The sequence below is a fragment of the Corapipo altera genome, unplaced genomic scaffold (assembly GCF_003945725.1).
Source record: "Corapipo altera isolate COAL_440 unplaced genomic scaffold, ASM394572v1 53, whole genome shotgun sequence".
NCBI classification, from domain to species: domain Eukaryota; kingdom Metazoa; phylum Chordata; class Aves; order Passeriformes; family Pipridae; genus Corapipo; species Corapipo altera.
Window position 1 is genome coordinate 3292750 of NW_020884900.1, and position 27518 is coordinate 3320267.

At 35.2% G+C, this 27518-nt stretch overlaps 1 protein-coding gene across 5 annotated transcripts in view; it reads left to right on the forward strand.

Annotated features, from left to right (window-relative positions):
- SHLD2 (shieldin complex subunit 2) overlaps nt 1-27518 on the forward strand; it is a 46065-nt gene that overhangs the window by 7232 nt on the left and 11315 nt on the right. For 2 of the 5 annotated variants that reach the window (XM_027649412.1, XM_027649413.1), the window contains exons 3-10: nt 14576-17059; nt 18231-18338; nt 19125-19319; nt 20147-20281; nt 22395-22601; nt 23479-23713; nt 25417-25532; nt 26108-26546. In XM_027649412.1, coding sequence (XP_027505213.1) covers nt 15547-17059; nt 18231-18338; nt 19125-19319; nt 20147-20281; nt 22395-22601; nt 23479-23713; nt 25417-25532; nt 26108-26280 — 2682 coding nt within the window. In that variant the 5' untranslated portion in view covers nt 14576-15546 and the 3' untranslated portion in view covers nt 26281-26546. Of the gene's footprint in view, nt 1-831; nt 951-13159; nt 17060-18230; nt 18339-19124; nt 19320-20146; nt 20282-22394; nt 22602-23478; nt 23714-25416; nt 25533-26107; nt 26547-27518 lie in introns of those variants that run through there. The other 3 variants (XM_027649416.1, XR_003528667.1, XM_027649414.1) reach the window with 3 other exon arrangements.

Genomic DNA, 27518 nt, shown 5'->3' on the forward strand with positions numbered 1-27518 from the left:
TAGCTAACAAGCTGAAGATTTTGTGCTGCTCAAGTTTTTCTTGATTATTATTTATTGTCTAATCTTGTCAGTGTTGGCAAGATAATGTCTACTTTATCTGTTCTGTTTGATCTTTTTTGTTCTTTCCTTTGGAAGTCAGTAGGTTGAAGTTAAGTTTATTTTGAAATACTGGTAAGGTAGAGTCTCTGCATATACTTGGTAACAGATTTTCTGATTTCAGAAGGACTAATTTATTGTGGTCTTCTGAATAAATGAGTTAAAATCACCATGGAATTTGTAAAAGCTTATCCTGATTTCTTTTGGCTTATCAGTTTTCAGATAAGCCATGTGTTTTTCTTTAGTTTAGTAAAGGAACATTAACTGGCAGTCTAAATAAAGCATGCTTTTAGATTGTTCAGTTATCGTTAGAGATCAATTTTCTTCAATAGCGGATGCTTTGTGTTCATCCCAGGTTTATAGGCTACATTATCACCGTGTCAGTTACATAAATAAATGTAACATTGGGCTATATAAGCAGAAACTGAGCTTCTTCCTCATGTGACAAAACCTCATGAAAGTAATAGAGGCCAAGGAGGAAAAAAGAAACCAGCCTCCTTCACTGTTCTGTTCTCCCAATATACTTAATGCCTCACCTACCAGTGAACCCAGACTTGCAGTGCAAGTCCATTAATGTTATTTAGTTATAGGTGTAATTTATTCTTGTTTATTACACTGCTAATTCTGTGAAGGTTATTTTAAGTCAAAGAAATTAATGGACCTGTTAACTAAAAGAAAAAAAAAAAAGGTCTGTTATTTGGCAAAACACTGTACTCATCTTTTTTTTCCCCCAAGGTGAGTTCTGACGTCACAACAGAATATCCCTCACTGCCTCAGGACTTGAAGTAACTCGTAACATTTTTGAAAACTTAAGACTTAACCATGTGGGTATGTTCTACAGAACACTATATAAGGTAAGAGAGAACCTCTTTCAAATAGTGTATGAGGTTCAAGAACTAAATTGTGTTAATCCCACACAATCCCAATTATTTTGTGCTGATGTAGGTCAGCACATGATACCTCAAGTAGGGAACAAAAGCAGAGGAGGACAATAAATCTAGTGTTGTGGATAGAGAGAGAAAGTTGCAGATATAGAAATGGGATGACCAAGGATGGTACATGTTAGAATCTCAGTAGGTAAGCTGAAAAGCTGAGGTGATAGTTTTGTGACAATGCAATGTTTAAGGTATGAGTATGTGATTCACCGAGTAAGTTCTCCATTTGTTTCAATTTACTGTGCAAGCCAAAGTAAATTACTTAACCTTTCATTCCCTCAGTTCCCATGAGAAAAACAGATGATGATAATTTTCCCCCACTTCTTAAAAGTATGGGAAGGACAAATGCATAAAGTATTGTTTGGAACCGAGCTGGTTGTGCAAACTTGCACGATCCGCACATCTGAATGAATACAGGCCAGAAATTACAGAGCACAGGCAGTATTTATTTTTAAGGAGAAACTTCTGGAATTTGCTTTTCTAATAAACTAATACAGTTTTTCTTTCCTGTCAGACTTGAGTTTTCTCAAGAAATACAGGAAAGTCTTAGATTATTTTCCAAAGTGATAAGTAAAATTCTTCTTGTCTTGAATGTCTATTTTTTATCATACCATATTCAATTTACTCATTTTTCTCCTTAGGAACAGAAACAGTGAGCTCTAATGGAACTACAGTTCATTAATTTTATGTTGAAGATGATGAAAAATAGAAGTTATATAGACTTTTCCAGGTTCTGTTGGATTAAAAGAATCCATAGAAATTAGTGTTAGAGAAACGGGCAGCAGTTCTCTTGGAATGACAATATCTGTAGCTGCATCCATAGGTACTTTAATGTGTCTGTTTGAATAAAAAGAATGATTGTGAAATATATTATTTACGTGTTTTGCCAACAGATTTAATTTCAATTATTTTTATGCTGTGTGCTTCACGTGTCTGGAAAGAAATCAGACTTTCAGCAAGTCTTTATCCAGCAAATTGGATAATGGCAGGTGAAGAGTAGGTGATATAACTTGACCTGTGGCTATATTTGGTTATAAAATTTCTAAAATGCCAAGTAAGGTGGAATTACTCTGCAAACAAAGGAAATAAATACTGGGGTTGGCACGAGTTCTTTGGGAATGTGCCAGTCTAGATATGATTGTGCTTTTTTGCTGGCAATGTCAGATCAGCTTGTTTAAAGCAGTGTAGTTTTTTGAGCTTTGTCTACACTTGGTTTTGGTGGTGGTGGTGGTGCTTTTTTTTTCTATTTTGCCACCCTAGACCATAAAAGAATACAAAGTTGAGATAAAATGGACAAAGGTGACTTTATCTAATCTGTAACTGCAGAGACTGCTGACTCTAATTGACTCCTTGAGACTGTGGACATTGCAGTTGAGCTGTTCCACAGCTTCCTACAGATCAGTCAAGATCAAACCTCTCACTGCATCAATTCTTGTAAAGCACTGTGAGTTCTAAAGATCAATGACAAGCTTTCTTCTAATAGTTCAGCTCTTGACATCTAGTTCTTGACCTGAGAAGTCAGTATTTCCTTTTTAGGATAATAGGATAGGACTACCCTTGAAGTATCATGAGTACTGTTATTAATGCAAAGCGTGGTGGCAAATTTTTGTCATGGAGCCTGGAATGACACTGGAAATCTAATGTAATGTGGAAAACCCTAAGTAACTTTTAAATTGGAATGACTTCAGTCCACACTGAACTGTATTTTGATTTATATAAGATGAGCAATTGAGAATTTGAAAGAATGGGGTTTGAATAACTGTTGAATAACTATTCAAGTCGGGTTTCCCCACATCTTTCTAAAATACTTATCTTGGCTGCAAGAGTGAGGTTTTCCATACTTTAAAATTACCTGGATATAAAATGTAAGTACTTATTTTTTAAACACTGTGTTTCCCAAGTTAAAGGGATAAGCATAGGTAAAGGGACTTGACAGTTGGTTCCGATTTGGGATTAGAATTTAAACTTCCTTTTGGGCTGTTTGCCATATTGAGAATGGATCATCAAGTAACATCATAATGTGTAAAGGAGTTAAAAACTACACAATGTTGTTACACAGTTCTTAATTCTTATTATGTTACCTCGTCTCTCTCCTATATTTGGCTTTTTTAATGAAGAATGCAATTTAAATGGACATTGCTTTGGATCCAGCTTCATCGAATCGAATTCTTGCACTTACTTCTTTTGTGAAACTTTCCATCCATGCCTTTATTAATTTTTTCTCACTGTGATCAGACTGTTCAGTTTTCTGCATGTTTTTTCCCTTGGCAGCTGCAGTTCATAATATATTGTATAATATTGTAATGTCATACAAGTGACATGAGAAAAACACGTTAATATTTTGATTCTCACTTGTGTCTGAATACCTTGTATTTACTGAATGAATACTAACTTTGAGGAAGATGCCTTCAATTATTTTTTAATCTGATTTCAGTAATATAAACTGAATCTCCATTCGTTGCTTTTTAGATTTGTCCTGACAAATATGATATCTTAGCAGTTTGGTTTTATGTGTTTTATTTATCTCAAATTTTTCTTCTGCTCCAGTGTTTCATAAAAAAGTTAACATGAAATATTGCCATATTTCACTTAATGCTTGCTGTGTGTGCATGGCTTCTAAGCTGCCGTTCTTCTGGATGATATATTAGTTTTACCTGCAAGATAAAGATTGTATATGTATGTGGTGTTAACATCAGCATAGTTCTTGGAATGCAATGTCAGGTAACTCAGAACATTAGCTAAGACAGAACAAACTGTACTGCTTGTTGAAATTGTTTCTGCTCTGTTGTAAAGGTTGCTAATCTCTGGAGAAAGATAATAGATCACATGTTTAATAGCTTTTTGCTTTTTCTGCTTTGTCTGCTATTTTAAAAATCTTTTAAAGTTAAGCTCATATAAACAGGTTTTACTGCAAAATTTATGGGAAGGACAAAACCCATATGTATTTACTCATTTCCTGTCCTATGTCCAATACTACAATAGCTGATTATTTATATTCTGTGTACTTCCTGACACAAGCAAGTAAAATTTGGAGTTACTCAAGTTATTAGCTGAATACAACGAGTACTTTGATATGGAATGGATACCAAGTTCCCCGTGTTTCTTCACCTCTGCATTAATCTTAATTTATTTTACCCCTAATTTTCCTCTTTCATGTTTTCACAGAGTGTGAAGTTCACATGCGTGTGCGTGGCACTGAAGTCACAAGTCACACATAGTAACTTTGTGTAAAGTGTGTCAGTTGACATCCAATAGGGGCAGGTTACAAGACACTGTTCAGAGCTACTTCAGTACCAAACTCATTTGTGTGTTGGGGCATTAAAAAGAGCTGTTCAGAAAAAGATAGATTCCTAACATTGACACTGTCACTTCTGTTCTATATGAAAACTTCTCACTTGTGTTTTTTTAAATATTTTTTGAAGGCTGCTGTGATGTCAGCTTTGTTTGGCAGTTCACATGGATGTGTGGTAAAAATTATGCTGGTGTACTAATAGCCACATTGGCCTTGTGTACACTGTCAGTCCTGTTATTTCTCTTCCAGTAAAGATCAAGTATAGAATTTGCAACATGTGTCAGACAGGAAAAAAATTGGATGTGCAAACAGGATTACAATTCCAGTACACAAAGTATTAAGTAAACTACGAGGTGACCATTTCTTAAATCTCTACTCTTTCGGCATTATATTGCAGAAAGAGGCAATTTATAGTTTTACTTCAGCTTGAAGCAGCTTCTGGAGGAACACAAATGGGTAAATAGATAAACATTTTTAGTTTCCATCCTTGCCTCTTCATACTTCAGAAGCTGAGAAAGTTACACAACTTGAAGTTTCGTGGTTGTTGCATGTATTTGTGGGGTTGGTTCTGTCAACATAGTTGGGTGGTAAGACTGATCATCTGGAGTACCAGCTTCTCTCCAAGAAAGGTGCTTTCCTCCAGGTGGATTGCTGGTGTGTGTGTGAACATGTGAAGACTGCACATACTTGGCTGGACTTTCTCCCACAGCACAGGATGGAAGAGTTAGGGTGGGCAGGATTATGTAGTACTGCAAGTAATAAAAACACTTGTAAAAGTTATTGAATTAAAGGCATCTGAGTGGAGGTACTCAACAATAGTCGTAATAGCACAGTACAGATAATAATTGAGTTATTACCTCTGAAAAAACAGTGAGCAAAATGATGCCCCTTTACTGAGAATACACATAGGAGCAGGTGTTTATCAGGGGTTACACTGTTGTGCACTGCTGTTACACCCTGTGACTTAGAACAGTAGAGGGAGACCCAAGATGACTTGTTACACTGTACCCTGAGTTTTTTTAAATCTACTTGAGGTGTTTTCAGGCAGCTCAATTACCATGGGAAAGTGTACAGGCCATATAGATGAATGCTTCTGGTAATTAATTAGTGCATTTTATTCACATTTTGTTCAATCGTGATGATTAACTTTTCTGGGCATAGTAGGACAGAAATTGTGATCTACAGGTTTTTGAGATATAATCAGTCAAATTACTTTTAATAACTAGTCTAAGTGCATTGCTGCCTTCAAGTGCGAGAGAAAAGTTACCTCTTTCAAATAAAGAAATTTGAATCTAAAAGGCACCTTTGGCTCAGTCAGCTGTGTTGATAGTTACTCAGTGTTACCTGTTCCCTGTTAAAGCTTAACCAGTTTGCTAAACTAACATCTGTCTAAACCATTGAAATGTAAAGGCTTATATATTAAAAAGCTAATGCTAATTTCCTGTATGTCTCATATCTTATTTTTTTCCTAGGTAAATGCCAAAAGACTTGAAAATGTTCTTTTTGTTTCCAGAAGATTCACTGTAGTTCTCACTCTCTTAAAATACTCAGAATTTTTTCTCTTGGTTTCCTGCAGTGCCCTAGTAAATTAACAACTTTACTCCTTAGGTGAAATACCTGTGAAAGAGCATTTGCTTGGCTGATGTTCATACAGTTCTATGAAGGGGTTGGTGGCTATGTTGCTTCTGTAGCCACAATAAGGAGCAAGTGTGCAGTGAGCCATCTGTGATCTTTGTAATGCTGTTGACCAGTGTACAGAGACAGTTTGGCCCAAGTCTGAAGGTTATATTTCCTTAAGGGAGCTTGATCTCTTAAAAAATCTTAAACCTCTCAATTTCTATATAGAAGAGCATATCTTTTAGAGTTAAGGCTGAAATGTATTCTTGGTGTGTGTGCAATAGAGAAATATTAAAATAATCTTGAGCTTGTTTTGCCTTTTCAAGACCGGAAATTCTAGATTTGAATATGAAAGTCAGTACTGTCATGTAGTTAACATCAGTCAAGGCTTTTGCTTAAATTACAATACTCACATCAGAAGCATGTGTTACAAACCTTCTTGTTGAGACTTTAGATTTATAGAAGTGTTGTGTAAAGCCAGCTTTCATCTTCCTGAGATTTGAGCGTATTGAGATCGGCTATTTAGTATATCAGATTGCTTTGAACCTCACAAAAATATGCTGATGATACCACAGAAGGGATGTAGCTGCATACCACAGGAACAGATAAAATGTGCACGTGTGGCTTGGGGTGGGGAGAGAATAGATCAGGTCTGGTGCCATAGGTTTAGTCCTGACAAAAAGTGCTTGCTGCTGTTTCTGTTTGGAGGAAGGTTAATGTTTGCTCTTCTGGAGGAATCCTGTATAAACAGTGATGAGTTAAATGAAGTCGTAATTGAGCTATTGGTCTGAAGGTGTCTTGTGGGCTTGTATGCCATCCAGCTTCTTCTGGACCTCCTTGTCTAGTCTGTAGTTTTGAACAGCCTTGGAACATGTCTTAATGTAGTGATGACTCCTTTGAGTGGGTGGCTGGTTTTGTTTGGTTTTTTTTTAGTTAACAGACAGCAAACTTGAATTGTTTAGTGTTGCTGACAAATGAAAAATATCCCACTTTTATTAAATGCAAGAGGAAGTGCAGCTTCTGTTAAAGTCTACTGCTAACATATCCTGACAAATGTTAGGATTTGTCCACTTGTGGTGGGAAAGGCATTTTCCTAGCACTTGTAGTTTACTTATATGGGATAGATCAGTAAACTTATGAATGATACCTTTCTAGCACCTTGTCTCCCACAGTACAAAAGCACAAGCACAGTCCTGCCTACAGGTCTTGTCCAAAATATTCACAATATCCCATTTTTTTCCAAGTAGTCAGCATCTGTTTTTTTGTTATGGAACCTCATCTTTTTTGAGTGAGGTTTTTGTAAAGGTGAGAAAATATTCGTGGTGTCTTAGTATTTTAAATATTTTTTTTTCTACCATAGTATGGAAACCACATAAAATATGGAGGAATAAATTCTCTTTCCCAAACCACTGAAGCAACTGCAGTTGAGAGAGCAGCCTTTGGTTATGGCTCTAACCATGTGCTGTAATGAAATAATCCCAGTGATCTATGTAATTGTCATGGAAGATGGATTCCAAAAACATTCATAATAGGAAATACCAGCTCACATCATTTGAACCTAAATAAGAATCCTTTTGTTTCAAATACACTGGATTTGTGCAGGAAGATATTTTTGTTTGTTATTATTACAATGCCTGTTGCCCAGTATCATAGTGATGTTTTGGCATTTGTGTTACTAAGTCAAGCTGAAAGATACTTGCAGTTCTGGAAGTAGATTTTACAGAAAGCCATTCAATCAAAGCCCAGTGAATGGTTACTCAGTTTAGATAAAAGTTCTGTTTTTCTCATTGGTCAAAAAATTCAAGTTAAGAAAACAAAAAGACTTTTACAAGAAGAAAATAGAAGGTGATGCTAGCCTGATATATTTTTTTTTATCTTCTGATAGTAATAAATCAAATCTGCAGAAGTTAATCAGGTGGAAGTAGGGCTATAATGATAATATTAGTTTGACCAGTTGCCTTGCTTTCATCTTAGGTCCTCTATTGTTTTATCAACCTCTGCTTATCAGAAGGATTCAGTCCTAACATAGATTTTTCGTCAGTAATGATACCTGTGGATAATTTTCTGCAAACTTAATTGTTTTTCAAAAAAAAAGCCACAATGATACCATTATAATATTGTGAGTTTTTTTTAATATGCTGAAATACCATGAAGAATATCTTTCTTAACAGAAGATATAGCAGTTTAGTGTTTTAAAAGGTTATCACGAGTAAGGCTTTGGGGAAGGAATGTTCTGCAATAAAACGTGCACGACACGTCTGTGTATCTTTGGCCTTTTACCTTTATCTTTCTTTCCGATTCTAAAGGTCACTGTTCTTTAGAACTTTTAACTTCTTTTGTTTTTGTTACAGCCACTGTATGTTCATATCTCCTTAATGATATGTTTTTATGTATTGCAAAACAAAAATCAATAAATAGCATTTACTTAAAAGGACATCTCGAAAGCCACAAAGGTAGTGGGGAAAGAATTATCAAGTTAATCACAAAAGCCTACTACCTTTACTCCTATTTTCAAACACACTGATGACCATCTCAGTGGCTGAATTGAAAATGTATTATTAGTGTTCAGATTTTTGCATCATTTGGTTCCAAAAACTAATCCTTAAAATGGCTGATGCAACGGCTCAGTAGATGCCTCTGTATGATATAAGCTTGTATTTACAGAAGAAATGTCTTTGTTTCAGACCAAGTATTTTCCTTTTAGAGCACAACTTTAGAAACTCAGGCCTTGATCCTGCAGGCAAGTAGGTACATATTAAATATTAGCAATAGCAGTGCCATTTGATTGCTTGCCTTCTTTTTTTATTTTAATAGTTCAGTAATAGTTACAAAGAACAACTTGGTGTTTCTTGCCTCTTATTCAGTATTTAACTTTTCTAACAGTGTCAAGTCTGTGGAACTTCTCAGAACACTGATTTTTGGTTGAAATTATCTCCCTGCTGCTGCAGGAGTATTTAGGAAGGTTTCTATTGCAATGCCCGAGTCATAGGTGTTTCATATTCTGAAAAGCATTTTGTTGCTGAAAGCACTGCAGATAAGGAAAAAAGTTTTGATACCTCTTGTTTTTTGACTACATATTGCTGAGTACAAGTTTTATGTGTTATAAACCAGCTGTACCTGTCTTCAGGCCAAATGGTATTGCAGTCCTCTGGTAATAGCCAGTGAGAACTAAATACTGAATGGATTAATATTGCTGCTATTTAATGTAAATAGTAACTACTAATAGAAATTATTTTACGGTCAGTAATAACCCAAGTACCTCATTTAGAAGTAACTTTATACCAGTTACAGATACTTGTGTAGACAAATGAAGGTTTATGATTTCCATACCTGTTGGCATTGACTAGCAGGATTCTTGCTCTACCACCATGTCTGGTTGGCAGCTGTCTCTGTGCACAGTATTCCAGAAACATGATGTTATTATATGATGTTATTAAACCAAATAACCATCTTGGTGTAAAATTACTTTTGGTTAAACCTGTCGGTTGTAGATAAGACTACACTCTTTACCTGAAACCTTGTAGGAAAATTTAGATAAAAGATTTTTGGTGATTGTTACAATCACCAAACAAAGGATGACAAATAAGACCTTTAATTACGTATCCTGTTCGTTTCCTCTTTTGCCCACATGTCCATGTACTTTCTCCCACATGCATGTTCTCTTTCCTTCTTGTTAGGTCCCACTAGCCTGGTCTCATGCAATCCACTTAGATCTCTTTGAGCTGCCATTCCCTTACACATATAATTTTCTTTTAAGCCCATATGATACATTCCCCACTCTTATGTAGAATATAAATTTGCTTCAGCTGCAAGTTGCTTAGCTCAATTTCTTCCGTCATTTTTTATTTTCCATTGGGTTCCTTTTAGTACACATGCATTTGGACCAAGCTGCCTGTTGATTTAGTGGGTTGGTGCTGTTGCTGGTGTATTGATTCACTTGCAGTGCCAGCAGGAGTTGTTGGCATGAGGATCATCCTTCTTGTTCTTGCACAAGTTGCAAGCAAATATGGAATGAGTTCATCACTTCATCCCAGAGTTGTTTCAGTTTCTAAATGTATGAAACTGTTACTACACTGCTTACTGTTCTTCTACTCTGAAGATGGCTATGAATAATTCAGTTTCTTCTATTGTAAGGTTGATGAATCAGTCCCTTAATTTTGTATACTACGTGTAGGAGGAGTGTAAAATCAAATATATAAATAAGGGAGGGGAAAGCTTACAGTAGAAGTTAAAATTTGTAATTTAAACAATGTCCTAATTTATGTATTTCTTACTGGGCCACCTTTTCAGCAGGTAAAGGACAATATGATTGCATTTTGCATATTTTAGGCATCGAGTTATTAACTACTTGCTATTTAGGATGTTCATCATCAAGCAGTACCAAATCAAAGCTGCAAGTTAAAAGAATACACTTTGTCTCCTAAAACTTTAGTGTTGGAGATATATGAAAATTCTGGCGGGTAAAGTTAAGTTACACTTTTGCATTATATTACTATAATCCTTTGTCTTCTGATGCATTGCTGTCTGTTATTTCTGTAATTTTATTTGTAGCTTGAAGCTCTGGTATGGGACAGATATAAAGAAACTGTTAACTAGAGGTGGAATTAGTGTGATTTACTTTGGGTGTATAGGGCTTAAGCAAAGACTTGATGGAACTATTTGGATGTAATTTTCAAAACAGGGATTTAGGCTACCATTGATATTCAGGAATGATAGGAAGCTGAAGCTATGTCACCCTCTTAAGTTGCCTTGGCCTAATGCTTGGTGATTATCATGGTGAGTGAACACTATTAATGAATAGTGAAATATGGAATAAAAGTAATGAATATTTCTGAGGTATTTTAGGGGTACTTTGAGGTCATCTATGTAGCATCACACAACATTTCTAGAGTAACTATTGGAAGAGGATTTTTAAAACTGTTTTAAATTTTGTTCCATGTGTAGCAAATCACTACAGATTAACAATCTATTAATAATGGTTCATTTAAAAAACCTTTAAATTTAGAATTCCTGTCTTAGTGTTTAGATTGGAGGAAATACATTATGAAGCATATTGGATTTCTTGTAATAGGTATATTAAACCTCAGTTACAGTGTCTTGCAAATGTAAACCTTGCTGATGTAGTTACTGTTTTTTAATAGATCATTGACCCGTCAATCAGACTCTGACCATTTCAGAGATAAAAAACTAGGCTTTGATTGGCTATTAGGAATAGAGCACCTTTCCACAAATTAGGAAATGGTGTAATAATTAACAGGTATAATGGATATGTGCATTCAGGTTTCAGTTGTATCTTTATGAGCTTTAGCTCCTGTTATCTGTGGTGTAGTTAACCCCGTCTGCCCACAAATAACTTAATTACAGTATAAAATGCTAATAGGATTGATAGATATTTTGCTTATTTTTTTAAGATCTACAATGAATTGTTCTTTCAGACTTTTTATTTAAAACAAGGCCCAGAACTTCATTAACAAAACTCATTAAGACAGTAATAATTCCGTTCTAGAGCATCATAACAAAGGTTCTGTACACAGTTTTGCATACAGAAAATTTAGGTAAACTTTAATTTATTTTTCTTTCTGATTTACAGACTTAAATGATTTTAGGTACTGATGTTTCCTAGTATAGGAAGGAGTTTAGTATCTTTGATCTAAAAAGTCACTTGAAAATTGCCAATGGAGATGATTTGGTAGTGGACTTATTATGTGAACCAGAAAGTAGGCAGAGGTCACTTAGCATTCCTAAGCTCTAAGTACTGTAAGAAAAATGTAAATTTTAGGTTTTGAAAATATAAATTATATTTTAGTTGAAAAAATTCATAATTAACATAAAGATTTAATTGCTTTGGTGTAATCATAGAAAGGCGTGGGTTGGAAGGGATCTTAAAGATCATCCAGTTTCAACTCCCCTGCCTTGGACAGGTACACCTTTCACTAGACCAGGTTGCTCAGGGCCCCATCCTCAGGGCCTTGAATATACTGGCACTGCAAAATATGAATAAAGAAAGCAAATCCTAAGTTCAGAGAAGTTACAGAACTGGAAAGTTAAGGAAAACTTTCTGAGTCTGTATGTAACTTACTAGTCTTTGAACATGACAAGAACCAAAAGAGCAGTGATACTTAAAATGAGAGGCTCATAAATTACTGTATAACTGGACTTTTACCAAGATAGAGAAATTATTTTTGTTTGAGAAAGTGTTTTCCTATTAAAGTATTGTTGACTTCTCAATTAGCAAGCATTTCACGTTTTATATGCAATACTGTTACAGATGTGTTCTTATTTACCAGATATTTATTCAGAACACATTTGTATGGAGGCTCACATCTTAAATTCATCAGTCTACTAGAAGACTGGTGTAGACATCCTCCTATTATAAATTCAGTTTAATCTGTCTCAGGGAAATGCAGTTGCCTAATGATACCAGTTGTCCCTATATGTTTATGGTAGTAGATTTTTGCAGTGTTCAGTTTATTTTGTTTTACTACTGTAGCAAGACATCACTTACAATTCATACATCTTTTTCATGTCAATGCTAGCAAGGTATGAGGTGTGTTTATAAAAGGAAATATTTGGATACTCATCTAAAAAGAAAAGTATTTTCAAAGTACCCCTTAATATTAGTCACAGATGTGTGTTTATAAATGTAAATGTAAAAAGATGAGGCTTTTTGGAAGAAAAAGCAGAAATTTTTCAGTTATATTTGGCAGTGTCATGCCTGCTGTAACTTGAGTCCCAATTACTGCGGTTGCAATAGGAATTAGCTGGTTTGGACTATGCTGTGAGACTGTGCCAAAATCTTCCAGGTTCTCAAACAGAAATCCTCAAGGGAGAAAAGTGTAAGGGGCACAGTAGTTGTCTCTTTCAAGTATGCCAAAATAACAGCTTTGTTCAATTCTGACTCTGCATAAAGACTTTGAGTGTAATGTGTGTGTGTATATATGTAGAGAGAGAGAGGGAGAAAGAGAGAGAGAGAGAAGTCTGGGGCTATTAGGATATGTTTACATTTACATTTTGTTATTTTCATAAATTGGTAATGCTTTTGGTTAAAAATAGTATAGTGGTGCTTGGGAATTAAAAAACAAATCTAATTTTCCATGAGCTTAATATGGGGAGTAGACAGAATTACAAACAAAAAACCCAATGCTTATTATTTGATTCTTCAGTGATGGTTCTCCTTCAGGTCTTAACTGGTTAATTAATTGTTCAACCCTGATTATAGGAAGAATACACTTGAAATATGATACAGGATATGTCTGGAAGTAGAGTGAAGTACAACTGCCTTTCTAGGATATTCCTTTATACTGAACTTCAAGTATTGAAATGGTACATTTAGCCCATGAAATATATAATTGTCTAAAAGATTTCCTTTGTCACTCTTTTCTGGCTTTAAGCTATAAAGTGTAGAAATTTTCTCCAGTACAGTATGTGAAGTCCTGCATTTTATATACAAAGTAATCTAGGACACTTGGCAGTTTTTTTTATTTTAATTCTGAATACTTTACACTACGGCATCTTAAGCACTAACTTTTCTATGACTACAAGTCTCTGAAAGGTCTTGCATCTCCAGGTTGTAAGATGGCCCCTAAACGTAGTTTTCTAATTAACTTAACTATTTAGCAGCTAAATTAGCATTCCAGTGTCCACAGAACTCAAGAATTGAAGTATTGAATGAACTCATTTAAAATGTGCTGTAGAACAAAAGAGGTTGAAATGGCATGGGCTTGTGTCAGAATTCTACAGTTCAACATCTTCTATTCTATAGAACATATGTGCACTAAATATTTTGGAATCCATTTGAACCTTTTATTCATTTGAACCTCCTTATTAAGAGACATATTGTTATACTTTAGTGTACCTAATTAAGAAAGATACCCATTTGTAAAGGCTGTAACCAAGGTAATCACAAATGAAAAAGTTACCGGTAGACTTAGATATTTTTAAATGGAAGAAATTATTTAATCTCATCACTTAGGTTACACTTCTGAAGTTCATTTAAACTAATTAAAACATTTTCTGTTTGTCATAGATTTGTTACTGAACTTGTTTTTATGTCATGTATTGAGTAGCCTTTTATCTGCAGAGCTTACTAACATCACTTCCTTAGGGGTTCAACCTCACTATCACTTGGCTTTGTCTTTCCCTTACCTGATCCATTATTTTAGTGTTGAACTGTAAATTCTGTCTTTCTGCTTATTTATGTATTGCCATTCTTTACATAACTGAAAGCTTTCACAGGTTTGAGAATTGTCCTTTAAAAGTTACATTCTTATGAGACTAAATTTAAATGTACGACTACAGAAGTTTGGATATTCCAATGTTTTAAGCATTCATTTTTTAATGAGTATAAAACTGAATGCAGACAGTTACTGTGTTTTGTACCACCTTTGAATTTTGCCATATCTAATTTTAGTGGTTATATATTACTTTTCCAGTGACACCAATAGTATACCAGAGATCAGTGTTTCAGGATGTTTATAGTTTTTCCATGTTAAGTGATCTCTAGAAATATGCGGATTTATCGACCCCTAGTGGGGTTGTGGGGAAAATGGTTGCTAATTTAATAAGTGCTAAATGAAAAAAATGCATATTTTTCGATGCTATAATTGTTTCAATGCTCTTTTCCTTCTCTTCACAGCTGAATTAGCTCTTGAATTTTTTCTGGCATTCTCTACATCTGCAGAAGTACCTATTGCAGCAGCTTCTGTTAGCAATAACACTCACCAAACATGTAGCTCGACATCAGCATTTTAATGAACACTTGTAGCTATAGCTGCATATTTTAATTTGTAATTATATAGCAGAAATTTAAAAAAAAAGGTCTTTTGTACTATGTAAGGTGGGCTTATTTTAAAGTAGCTAGAAAAGCTACTTCTTGAGTCGTGTAATACTACTTAAATGAATTAAAGCAAATTCTAAATCACCTGCTCAAATTTCACTGACCTCTTAGTGCTTATTAAATAATTATAATTTATTAGTAGTAGCCTAAACACTTCAGTTTCTTAAACCAATCACTTAATATAGCAGTTGTAAAACAGCATGTAAAATATTGCATTACTAGCAAACTTTGATTTTAAATGGCTCTAGTGTTTTTAATCATTTAGTTGAAACTATAATTTTCTGGGAGATGAAGTTATCTCCTAACTGTACTGTGAAAGTTTCTTGCAGGCATTTATTTCACATGAATTAAAATCAAAGTACTGAATAATGAATTCACATATGACTTTTTAATTGGCAATAATAAATGAAGATAAATAGCTTGATAATTAAACTTAATTTTAACTTCACTATAATGTGTTTCCGAATATCAGAATCAGAAACTAGGGAGTACTGTAATTTATTTTTCTATGCAAGTTTGACACAAGAAATAAATATTAAATATTTTTAAAATAACTTCCAATTTTTTTAGATTTTGTACATTTATTTTTATAGGCTTTAAGTAGTAAAGTAGTGTTTTTACCAGTTAAACTGTGAAATGCTCCTTTGAACTTTAGGTATTTTTTGAAGTTAAGAGAAAGTAAAATATTTTTTTTGCATTTGCTAATATTTATTATTGTGCTTATTGCATAAGCCACATTATTTAAAGTCAAACTTGCACAGCAGTCAGAAATGTCAAAAAGACCTCAGATTCATGTTTTTGTGGGAGCACCCCATATTCCAGGCCCACTGGAGGTGTTAGAGCAAAGTAGTTCAGCACCTACTGCTGAAAAATGGAGAGAGCTGCACTATTTGTGTGATGCACATGGCCTTTTATCTGAAAAAGTCCAAGGTGCTGCTGACCCCTCAGTGTTCCAGGCAGGAAACTCTGTAGTCAGAGCAGTTCCTACAAGGGATGGCAGCGCTCAGCAGTCTGAACACGGAAGGTCAGTGGCAGCAAAAGAATGTTTGACATCTCTTGTACCCGTGGCAGTAAGTTGTGCCAGCACACCTGAAGAGACCAAAAGTTTAACTTATTCTGATTGTCAGATATCTAAGGATAGATACACACCTGCAAATGTAAATCAGGCTGCAGATCAACAGCTTCCACAGAGCTTTACAGAATCAGCTGGACAAGACAAACCATCAGGTGGCTGCTGTTCAGACCTCACGGAGAGAAAAGCTGGTCGTTCGGAAGTGAACGGCGCCGACATTTCCGAGTTGGTTGCCAGTACGAAGCAGATCAGCATAAATCTGTCTGTGGGGCTGCAGTCAGGTGACAGAAGTGATCATCATGAACATCTAGGTCAATATCTGGATATGGTTTTCCGAAAAAGTCCAGGGTCAAAACCGAAGGCACCAAACGGTTGTTCGAACTTTGCAGTGTCAACAGATACTGAGTTTCGCAGTGTAGTGACATCAAGTCAGGTGGCTGTTCTTGCACAGGAGAGGAGTGAGATGCCAGAAAGAATCATAAAACTGTCAGAAACAGAAGCAGGCAAAAAACCTGAAGAAGGGCAGTGTGATCGCTTCCAATTTGATTCTGGTGTTGGAACGTGTACTAATGTGGCTGAAAATGAATATAAGGAAGACTATACAAATTCTCTTGATCTTTTCAGTTCTGAGGATGATGGGAAAAATGTTTGTTTTGAAGCTACGAAACAAGAAGGAAGTGCTCAGGAAAACACAGGGAAATTACAAAAAATTGAAGTTCCTGCTGAGCACTTGGTAAATGAAATCCATATTGAACCATTGAGCTCTGGAATATTGTGCTCTCAAGTAGACTGTTCTCATAAAAACTCTTCTAAAAGACCCCGCAAGTGTGAAGATTCCTTTCATCTTTTTCACTCAGCATTTAAAAGGCAACTGGTATCCAAGAGAGCTAAACTGAATTCTTCTCCACCTGGTCCTGGTATTAGAGTGGATCAAGAGAGGATGACAGAGTTCAAGAAACTTCAGAAGAAACTATCATCACTTAAGAATTGCTGCTGCAAAAATCAAAAGTACAATGTTTTGGTCACAGTAGTACATCCTTGTCATATCAAAGAAATACAAATAAAGACTAGACCAAAATCTCCATGTAAAGTTCCTGTAGCAACAATTGTTGTTATTGACCAGTCAGAAACTGAGAGAAAGGTGGTGCTGTGGCGTGGTGCTGCATTTTGGTCCCTCACTGTGTTTCCTGGGGATGTTGTACTGCTTACAGGTGAGAGTTCTTTTATTTGCCTTTTTAAAATGTGGATCCTTAAAAGTATTAAAGTAGAAGTTTAAAGAAGCAGTAGAAGTTTTAAACTTCTCTTTAAAGTAGAATAATATGTAACAAGTAATTTGGAACCATGGCTAAGCACTTGTGAGTATCTTTCTTGCATCACTTGCATTGTTCAACATCACTTGGAACTCTCAGTCATGCTGCCAGTGGAACACTGACTGTCCCATAGAGGTTTGCCCACAGACAAAGCCATGCATTGACACTACAGCAGTGCCATGGGTAGTCAGATGTATTCTGGAAGGTGTCAGTGTCTTACAATAGTTGTTCTGGAAAAGTACAAGTGCTAATAGAAACCAGATGTGCTAGTTGTTTGACTTTTAGACTTCTTTTTAACTCTCTGCTGTTGGACCAGCAGGTAGACCAACAAATTGTGATGTGAAGTTCAGTCTCAAGATGGGAAATACTCTTCCTCCTGTGAAGGATTTTGTAACGTAGCAGTAGCATCTTGAGATGGATCATGTTGTGAATTGGTAACCAACAGAGACTGCAGAAATACAAAATGCTGTTTGTAGTTTACTTCTTTCATAACATGTCAACTAATAATGTAGATTCCTCTTGATAATTCCTTTGTACTCTTTAGTACCTAACAGGAGCAAAAACCTCTCTTCAAGAGAACACATCTTGTGAGCAAATGCAATACTTCAAAAACAATATTGCACCTAATTTGGGGCCGGAGTGGCCCAGAACTTGTTAGCAATCCGGCCATTTAGGTTTGGCAATATGCAGAAAAGTTAAACTATATCAAATTGTTTGAATACTTCTACAGTTTAAGGTGCCTGTTTCTCTTTGCTAAGAGTTCTTTAAGTGCTCAAAGGTAGACGCAAAGGTAGATGTTTCAAAGAAATTGTAGACAAGTTGTGCTTTTTCTTTTCTGCTTAGACATTCTTATTGCAAAATATATTAAAAGTGTTTCTAGGTAAGCCTAGTACTGTACTACTCATTTTGAAGTTTTTACAATAATAATTTATCCAATATGGTCACCCACTTCACTTAAACAGTGCCTGCTAGGATGCTAATGAATTTAAGAATTACATCAAACTAATGAGAAAATATGATACACTTCAGTATTGTTGATACATGAGCTGATAAGGTTGCTTTTTTGTTGCAGATATAATGATGTATGAGAATCTTTGGTGTGGAGAAATTATGCTTCAATCTACATTTACCAGTCAGTTACTGAATCTGGGGAACTGCTCAACTCTCAATCCAGAAGAATGTAAGATTATAGTGCATAAGTTTCCATGAAAATCACAGTAAAATAGCTATTTAAAGTATTCTGTTTTGCTGGCAATGCCTCACATATGGAATAAAATGGAAATATGTGCAACTGAGAGGTATAAAACACTATAGAAAAGTATGACAGGAACACCTGTGGACAACATGTGGACATAATGACATCAGACAGGCATGTGGAGTTTATGGTAAAGTTTGGTGGTTACCACTCAAAACTCTGAAAAATTGAGTTCTGTGAGTTCAGTTTAAGAAAGAGCAGTTATCCCAGGACTCACCCATTTGATATCTGAAATTGCACAAGGATTAAACTTTTTGCAAAAACTTCAGAGGCTTAAAGAGTAAGTAGATCCATCCAGGGAAAGTAATTCATTATGGGAGACTAAGGAAAAAATACAGTGGAGGTACCACCATGATTGCATTGTTCTTACTGTCTTCGTGATGTCCATTATTGCCAGCTGTTTGAGGCAGATTCTGATGTAAATGGTCAAAACCAGCTATTCTTCTTACCAAGCTGTGAGACAAGATTTCTTTGCTATATTTAGTGTAATTTAAAGTATTGTACTTAGCTTAACTTCGGGATGTTATCAAGAGGAGGCAGATGAAGTACAGTTTAATTTCAGATCGTGTTACACATCTCAAGGTTTTCTTGCCTTAAAATTGTTCTGAAACAGTTTTGATTTTGTGAGTGTAAATATGTTCCAAGCAGTAAGTTTTATACTTTTAAGCATGAAGAATATTATGTAATTTTGACTTTTTTTTTTCATATAAGTTTATCCTGTAGGGGATTATGGTGTTCTCCGTGGCTTATTGGCGTACATATCATCAGAATTTCCACACTTCAGAGACATTCCACAAAGACAAGTTCAGAGACTGGATAGTGTTCAGTATATGCAGCTAGATCAGCTCCAGCCAAACACACTGGTGCACTCAATCCTGAAAATTATCGACATTGCTGTATTAACAGGTAAGTTCATGCACTGGACTTCAACGTCTGCGTCAGATGAAGCTTAAATAGTAATTTTGCAAGGCAAAATGTTCTCAGTGCTTGACTTAAATCTTTGCACGTAAATTTGATCATATTGCACTATCAACTTGTATTAGTAAGATTCAAACTTTTACCTACACTGTCAATATCATATTTATTTATTATAAGTGGAGAATTTTGAAGATAGAAATCTTCATAATTTGCTATAGTATGTGAATCTCAGAACTGTTAGATATTTAATGCAAGAGGTCTTGTTGAAAAGTTATTTTTTATTAAAGATACTGTAGTTTTAGTGTGGAACTAAGGCAGTATGCTGGGTAAGAGTCACATAGAGATCTTAATTGTTTCAATTTATATGTACTGTTGCTAATACTTGTAGTGTGCCTTGTACATGACTATGGTTTTCTTTTATGTGAAAACTTCTAGAGAAGTAGTTTTCTTCAGTGTATTCCACAGAAGTTACAGGAACTTTAACTTTCAATTTTGACAATCAGTTGCTGAGAGATTGAGTAAAATTTGTTTCTACTCAATACAAACCAGGATGAGTGGGAGCTGAAAGATGCTTAGATATCTGTTGTTTCAGAGGGGGGTGTCCAGCTGCTGAGTATTTAGGTGGATAAAAGTAAATTAATCTACTTTATGCACTGCTTCAAACTAGATTAATGGTTTTCTTTCCTGAAGAAATTGTAGGTGTATTCTTCTTTCCTTGTAATTGCACTGTAAAATACGATAGCAACATGATTTCACCTTAATACTGGCGTTACATGCTTTTTACTGTAGAATTAATGTAATTTCAATTTTTTCAGAATCTGTGTATAGCTACAAAGGTGGCAGGCAAAGAAAAATTATTCTAACAGTAGAACAGAACAGAGATCAACGCTATAGGATGGTTCTCTGGGGAGCAGGGGCTGCCTGGTGCCCTCAACTTCAAAGGAAAAAAGGTAAAGACCTTGTACCTATTGGTTGCTGTAGAAGGATTTTTGTGTTAATATCTTTAATATGTTCAGCTGGTAACATTTGCTATTCAACCTTTAAATACTTCCCTGATAGTATTTAAATATCTGATAGCAATTCTAACATGACTCCTCTGTTTAGGAGCAATGCCATCAGCAGCAGAATTTGCATGCACTTACCTTAGAAGACTGAGAAGACATAAATATTTAAAAATTCAAATCTAGAGACAAGATGCACTAATGCCTAGTTATCTAACTATTAAAAACCATGAGTGTTAACTATTACCAGTTTTACTGGGTCTTCCTTATCAGTGTCAAGTTTAGCATGAACTGCTGTTTTTTTCTACTTCTGATGTTCATTCTCTGCTTTCCACCTTGCTGCAGTGTCAGGCTTTATATCCTAATGGTCTTGCAATCTAGTCTGGCTGTAACTGCCTAAAACCATCTCTTGCAATAACTACATAGCTTGTTGTTCAGCAGTGACTGACTGTTACCAAATTTTGACTTTTCCTGGCTTTGTTCTTTAAAAATAAGTGAAAGTAGGTTTTTGTTAAATTGATAACTTCAGTTTATACTTCTGATCAATGAATACACTTAGGAAGTAAATGATGTATTACTTGAAATGCTGAATATGCCTGCCTAAAAAGCCAGTTTTCATACAGTATAAGATAAAATCCATAAAGGTTAAACAACTTCATAGTGAATCTTTACCTGTTAAATTCTGACACTGAATTCTGCCAGTTGTACTTCAATTTATAAGTAATCTCCATTCCTGGAAATCATTTTAACTGCAAGACCTAACCTTTTAAACTACTTGAAGAAAATGGTCCAATTCAAGCAATAACTTTTCTATGTAGTGCCTACATGGCTCTTATTTTTGTGCATACTTGAGTATTAGCAGGTATATACTGGTTGTTAGATGCTTAGAAATCTTACATAATTTAGTCATCTAGAATATTACTTTTAAAAATATAGAATTTGATTTTTTTTTTTGGTAGCTGCAAAAAGAGGATACCAAAGGTAATTTATTAGACACAACAATATATCATTCTCTAATGCTTAAAATGGAAAAGTATAACATGTAGATCTCTGTAGTATTGTTTGTGTTTCTAAACCTTGTGTCTTATTCTCCAGCTAGTGTTCTGTGCATCTGGCAGTTGGCATTTTTATGATTCAATGATTATTTGGAATTCAAGATGAGTGATTGTTCAAATATTTAATTGTGTACAAACCACGAATATTTGATTCCAGTAAGACAGACAAAAACATAAATTCACAGGATACTAAAGCATACACAGTACAGCAGCTAAATAGTGTGAGTGGGCTGCAGGAGAACCACGATGTCCACAAAGTCCTTGGTAGGAGTTGTACCACAGCTCTGCTATGTGTTTACTGGTTGTATGAGCAGATTAGAAACTTCTTAGTCTTGTAGAGGAAGGTATGGAGACATCTAAATATCATTTATTTTTCATCTCCTGCTAAAAATCAGTTTGGACTTCCAGTACACAGTCATCAGACATTCAGTTCATGATTTACACTCACCTGGTTTAGATTGTCAAAAAATAAAGATGTATTTCATTAAATACATTTCTGTAAACTTGATTACTTATAGTTTACTCATGTTTCTGATAGATTTTTAGTCAACAGGGGAATGTTGAAGATCTCAGTAATAGTTTAAATCAGGTATCAGCCAAATCTTGTTCCCTAGTTAGACTCTGTCCCTTATTTCTGTATATCTCCTCTTGCCAACTCTCTGTTTCCTCCTGTTTGGATTTTCTCTTGGTGTTGCTGTAGTGTTACTGCCTGAAACATTCCTTTGGACTGAAGCATACTCAGTTCTTGAGGGCTGCAAGATCTCTAGTCAGATATGAGGTGCATGAAACTAGATGAATGCTCAGGCAATTTTTTGGAAGTATTTCACTGTAAAACAGTGCATCTGGCAGCACATTTTTCATGGGCTTGAAGTTTTAGGATGTTACCACCAAAAATCAGGCTCTAGTCCAAAACAGGAAAATGCTAAAACTTGTAAGTGACCTTGGCTTGCTTTAAATTAGCCACAGTGTAAGAAAATAAACTCTTGTTTGCTTTTTTTGTTCAATAGATCACATATGGGACTTCAAATACCTTCTGGTCCAACGTAGTTCTGTCTCAGGTGACTTGGAGCTGCACACAACTCCATGGTCATCCTGTGAGTGCTTGTTTGATGATGACAAAAGGGCAATTGAATTTAAAGAAAAGTTTCAGAAAAGCCAAACATCCCTCATGCAGTTGACAAAGCTCTCTGCACACTTGGAGGAAAAATGCTCAGGTAACTGTTATCCATGGTTTTGTAGTCTCTGTTGTGCAATGCTTAACTAAGCAGAATAGATGCTCTGTTGGTGAAGTAAAATGCTTATGTTTTAAGGTAGCACAGGTCTGGGAGTCTGAATTTATTCTGGAGGCTGCTGCTCACTACTCAACAAAACTAATGCAGCCTTAATCTCATGAGCCCAGTGGTGAGATAGGTGGGGTATGTGGTATCATACAAGGACAGCTTTGGAACATAGGGAGAAATGCTGACTTTAGTTATGCACACCAACCAGCCTTGTAATTATATGATTAATCACTGAAAGTTTGTCAAATAGTATTTCTCCAAAACTAGAACTCTCTAAATCAAGAGTAAAATAGCTACTGCTATTGAAAACTTCTTACAAAAGAACAAAGAAAACATTTTACACAGTCACCTCCGCCTAGATAGACCCAAAAGATTGCTAGGTTGGTGTTAAATTCTAGCAAGTAACTAAAGTTGGTGTTGCAGCATTTAACTCTGGTTTATGTTAAAATAATGGAAAGCTAAGTTGTTAAAGCTGTGCTTTTCAGTGTCTCTGAATTAGTGGAAAGAAAATCACTTGGAAATTATCTGCACAATTTTGTTGTCTTATTCAGGCACTTCTGTAGAGGCATCTACCGCAATTCTACCTGAAAATGTAGGTAGTACTTCTATACATTTTTAAAATAGTATTTAACCACAGTGATTTTTCCTTACATAAAATATCTCTAAAAATATGAGCATGTGTTACTAAAGGGAAAAAAAGGCAGAAAGTTTTATTGATAGTGATGTTGGTTTTGAATCAGCTGCAGCTCTTGCTTTTGCTTTCATTTATAAATAAAACTGAATTCATATTTGATTGAACTTCTTTTTGTAGGAGTGATTCAAGTGAAAGCCCATATCTTAGAATTGAAGTTTACCATTTCAACTGGTCAGTACAAGCAACTCATCTTCTCTGCTGACACTTCACTGGAGTGTGTTTTAGCTTCTCTGCCTATGATTACATATTCAGGTTGTGCCAAATGTGGTTTGGAACTGCAGGCAGATGAGAACATGATCTACAAGCAATGTATTAGATGTTTGCCATACAACAAAGTAAAAACATTCTACAGGTAAACAAAATAAAGCTAAAATACTATTTACTATTAGGGAAGTAAACAGCAACTTTCTCCATTTTAAGTTCCCCTATATATAAAATTCTTTATTTAAGGTGTGGTAAGCAGTCCTTGTCTTTTTAAGTGAAAGTGAATGTTCAAGGAGTTTTTCCTGAATTGCTGTATTATATTGCCATTATTTGTATGTGATATTCTTAGTTTAAATTGTAACTTTTTAATTTCTTTGAATACTATGTCATACAGAAATGATGTTTACCCAGTACTGTGTGAGATGAAGCTAAGATGGAGTAGAAGCTTGAGGACCAAAGGAAAACTTAAGAGTCTTGTTCCAGCCTGAGTTTGAAATCGTGTGAATGCAGAATCATATTTTTAAACTGAATAATCAGTTTTAGCCTTGCAGAAATAACATTGATAAATGTTTTCAATCAACAGTCTCAGAGAGCAGAAATACTGAGTTATCACCAGATGGCACTGTGAGACACATACATTCACACTTAGAGAAAATAAACTAAGCAGATCCAGTTGATGTAGGAACATTGTTATTAACTAATTGTTCAATTTTTAAATTTATCTTGGGCTTTCAAAATGTATCATAGTGCCCTGAAAGATGTGTAGCTAGAGAAAGTTAGTTGAGACAGTCACGGATGTAATAGAATTGTAGAATATGTAAATTTTCTATCTAAATTCTTTCTCAAATTCTTTCTAAACTCTTTCATAGTGAGTTTAATGAATCATTGACTTAAATACTAATATCCTCTTTATCTAACAAGGTAGGGAATTAGTATTTTTCCTCTAAGCAAAATAGTCTTGCATCTTTAAGTTTATAGGCTGTTTGTTTTCCTGTCAGGGAGGATTAAGTGTGAAGAGGTTTTTTTTCTTAACTGGAAAGGTTCCCACACTCTTTCATAAGATTATAGACTCTCAGTGGGCCTGAAGGACCTCAATTTGCTTCTTCAGAAAAGGTGGTAGAAAAATGATAGATTTCTGATGTTTGTACTCTCAGCATGTGAACACAGCTTGTGGAACTCACATGCCCAACTTTTTCAGAGAAAAGCCTGTCATTTTTGCCCTGAAATTTTGCTCCGATTAGATTAATAAGAATCCATCACCTTAGGAGTATTTCCAGTGAAGGATTTTTTTATTTGTTTAGTGGTTTGTGAAATGATTTGGTATTTGTCATAGTACCTTGGTATTATGTGGCTATAAAGTGATGTATTAAGACAGATTATGTTGGGTGATGTTGATATAGATGATACAATTCCAAATGATCCACCTAAGCTCATCTCCCTACTTTGCATTTCAATATGTTATACACCCGTTGTATATTTGTAGGTACATATACTTAGATATAAACATTTATACTTAAAGTTCAGAGCCATAAATAACACTTATAACAGTGGATTTCTCATTGTCTTCCAAGGAAGACAAGTCATAAAGCATTTTTTTCAGCAGTTGTCTTAAAGTAAGGCTTACTTTAGAATTTACTTTAACATTGAGTAGTAAATTCAGTATATACACCTCAAACTGATTCCAGTGCTACAGATTTGACAGATGAGCGCATAGAGATTTTCTTGTTTTTCGAGTTCTTGGTGTTATGTTGCAGAGTAATATTAAAATGTCTTACTTTCAGAAATTTTGCTTCAATAAAAAAACAAAAACGTAGCAGCTGTCTTTCAAGAGACTTTTGTTTTCTGATCTAGACCTGCTCTGATGACAGTAGAGGATGAAGGATATGAAATTTATGTTCATGTCGTGTCTGAGTTGATGGAGAAAATCTTCCTCAATATTCCTGCAGACTGGCTGAACAGATTACTAGGTACTGTTTCATGAATTATTTATGATAGAAACGGGCAGCAAATTGACATCGGAATCAAAATTTTTTAATTACTGACAGTTTAAAAAAAAACCAACCCAGCAACCAACATCAGAGAACATTTCAGTTGCTGTCCGAGAAAGAAGTTCAGAGTACAGGTGGCAGCTACAAGAGGCGAGATGGTGTGAACATTTATTATATAACTAAATAGTTGTAATTATATAGCTAAATATTCAATAGCTAAATGGATTCCTTATAGGCAAATTAGAATCTTTTAGCAGTTTTTATAAATAGCTGACATGCTTTCAAGATGCAAAACACTGAGAAGTGGTTCAGACAAGCTTCACTTGATACATCCTGTTTGACCTGAGAGGCATTTTACGTGATTCACAGGTGTTAACAGTTTGATGAGAAACAGGCTTGTTGTTTTTAAAACATAATTAAAAATAAAAGCTAATTTTCTACTCCCATGTTGAACTGCATTTCCAGTGATTCAGTGGAGCTTTTATGGAGGTAGAACTTGAATGCTAGGTGCTATTGTGAAAATCAAGTGTAAATTGAATTGTTGTCTTTTGCAGTGCCCTCCTCAGATATAACCTACAGCACAGTAGTAGCAGATCTGTGTCATTCGCTGCTAACAGATACAGAAGCATCCTATTTGCTGGAAATCAGGAGCCATTTTGTGCTAGATGAGAACAGCTACCCTTTGCAAAAGGATTTCCATCTGCTAAATTTTCATCCTGATCTTTGAAGTATTGACCTCTGTGGTAACTGAGTAACAAAGACCGTAAGAACACACAGATGGTAATCAGAAGAAAAACGAGTTAGGTGAAGGAGGCAAGTATCTTAAAAATATTACAATAAATGACTTCAGTCTTAACTTATGAAAAAAGCAAAACTACCTAAAGGACTGATATGAAATATGTGCTAATAGTATATACTGCTGCTGTAATACTGATGAATTGTCATAAAGTATATTTTTATACCTGTATTTTTATCTTAATAAACTCTTCCTGGGTATGTGTTTGCCTTTTTCTCCTCAGAAAAGTTCACTACAATTGAGAGACTGAATTTTCCTCATATCTGGAAGACCAGAGGAAGACAGACAGAATTCAGTACTATTTTAGTTATAAGATTTTTGTTTGTCTAATTCTATATGCTATCTGCAACTTAGTTATGTCTTTTGGTTTGATGGTGTGGTTGTTTGCTTGAGCATTTTGAGTTTAGTAAGACTTGTGAGAAGCAGTCATCAATTGCATTAGAGAAACCCTAAAGATTGTTTTATATCCTGTCAATGTGTAGTCTCAGCAGGTTGATTTGATGACTTGGGGCAGAAGTTATGCCCTCTGGATTGCTGAGCTCTGTGTGGGTAACCACCAAGTTCCATCTACTGAGCTTAGGTCTCTCCAGCTGACAGGGACCCAACTGCCTCATTCTCTTCTCAGGGTTTTGCAGATCGCCCCTCTGACTCGTGTTTAACAGCATTCCTTCTTGAAATCCAAGCTGCAAACATGATGCCATAGTTTGGTTCCTATCTTCATTTTAATAATTCTGTGTAAAAGTTATTGTGTGTGCCTTGTGTTTACTACTCCAGACTTTTCTCCTTACCTTTCAAAGAGGAAGTCACTTTACTTTCTGTGCCTGGCACAGATATTTCTTCTGAAGGAGCTCTCCGATGCTTTATCACCTGCAGTGCATCTTTCTTCCCTTCAGTTTCATCAAGCTGCTGCTTTTAGAATGTTTAGGAGCAAATAATTTTCAAATCTGGTCTCTCATTTCCTTAGAGGAAGGATAGATGAGTGCAGATGGCAGTGATCATTAGGCTTTTTAAAAGAATAGTATAGATATCATTGTAATTGAGAGAAAGAGTGATCCAAAAAGGATTTATAAATAAATACTCTGCTTGAGTAGTGGTAGGGCTTCTCCAGGATCCTGTTCTCTAGAACAAGAATGTCACCATTATTCGTGTTTGTTCTACAGTGGTGGTAA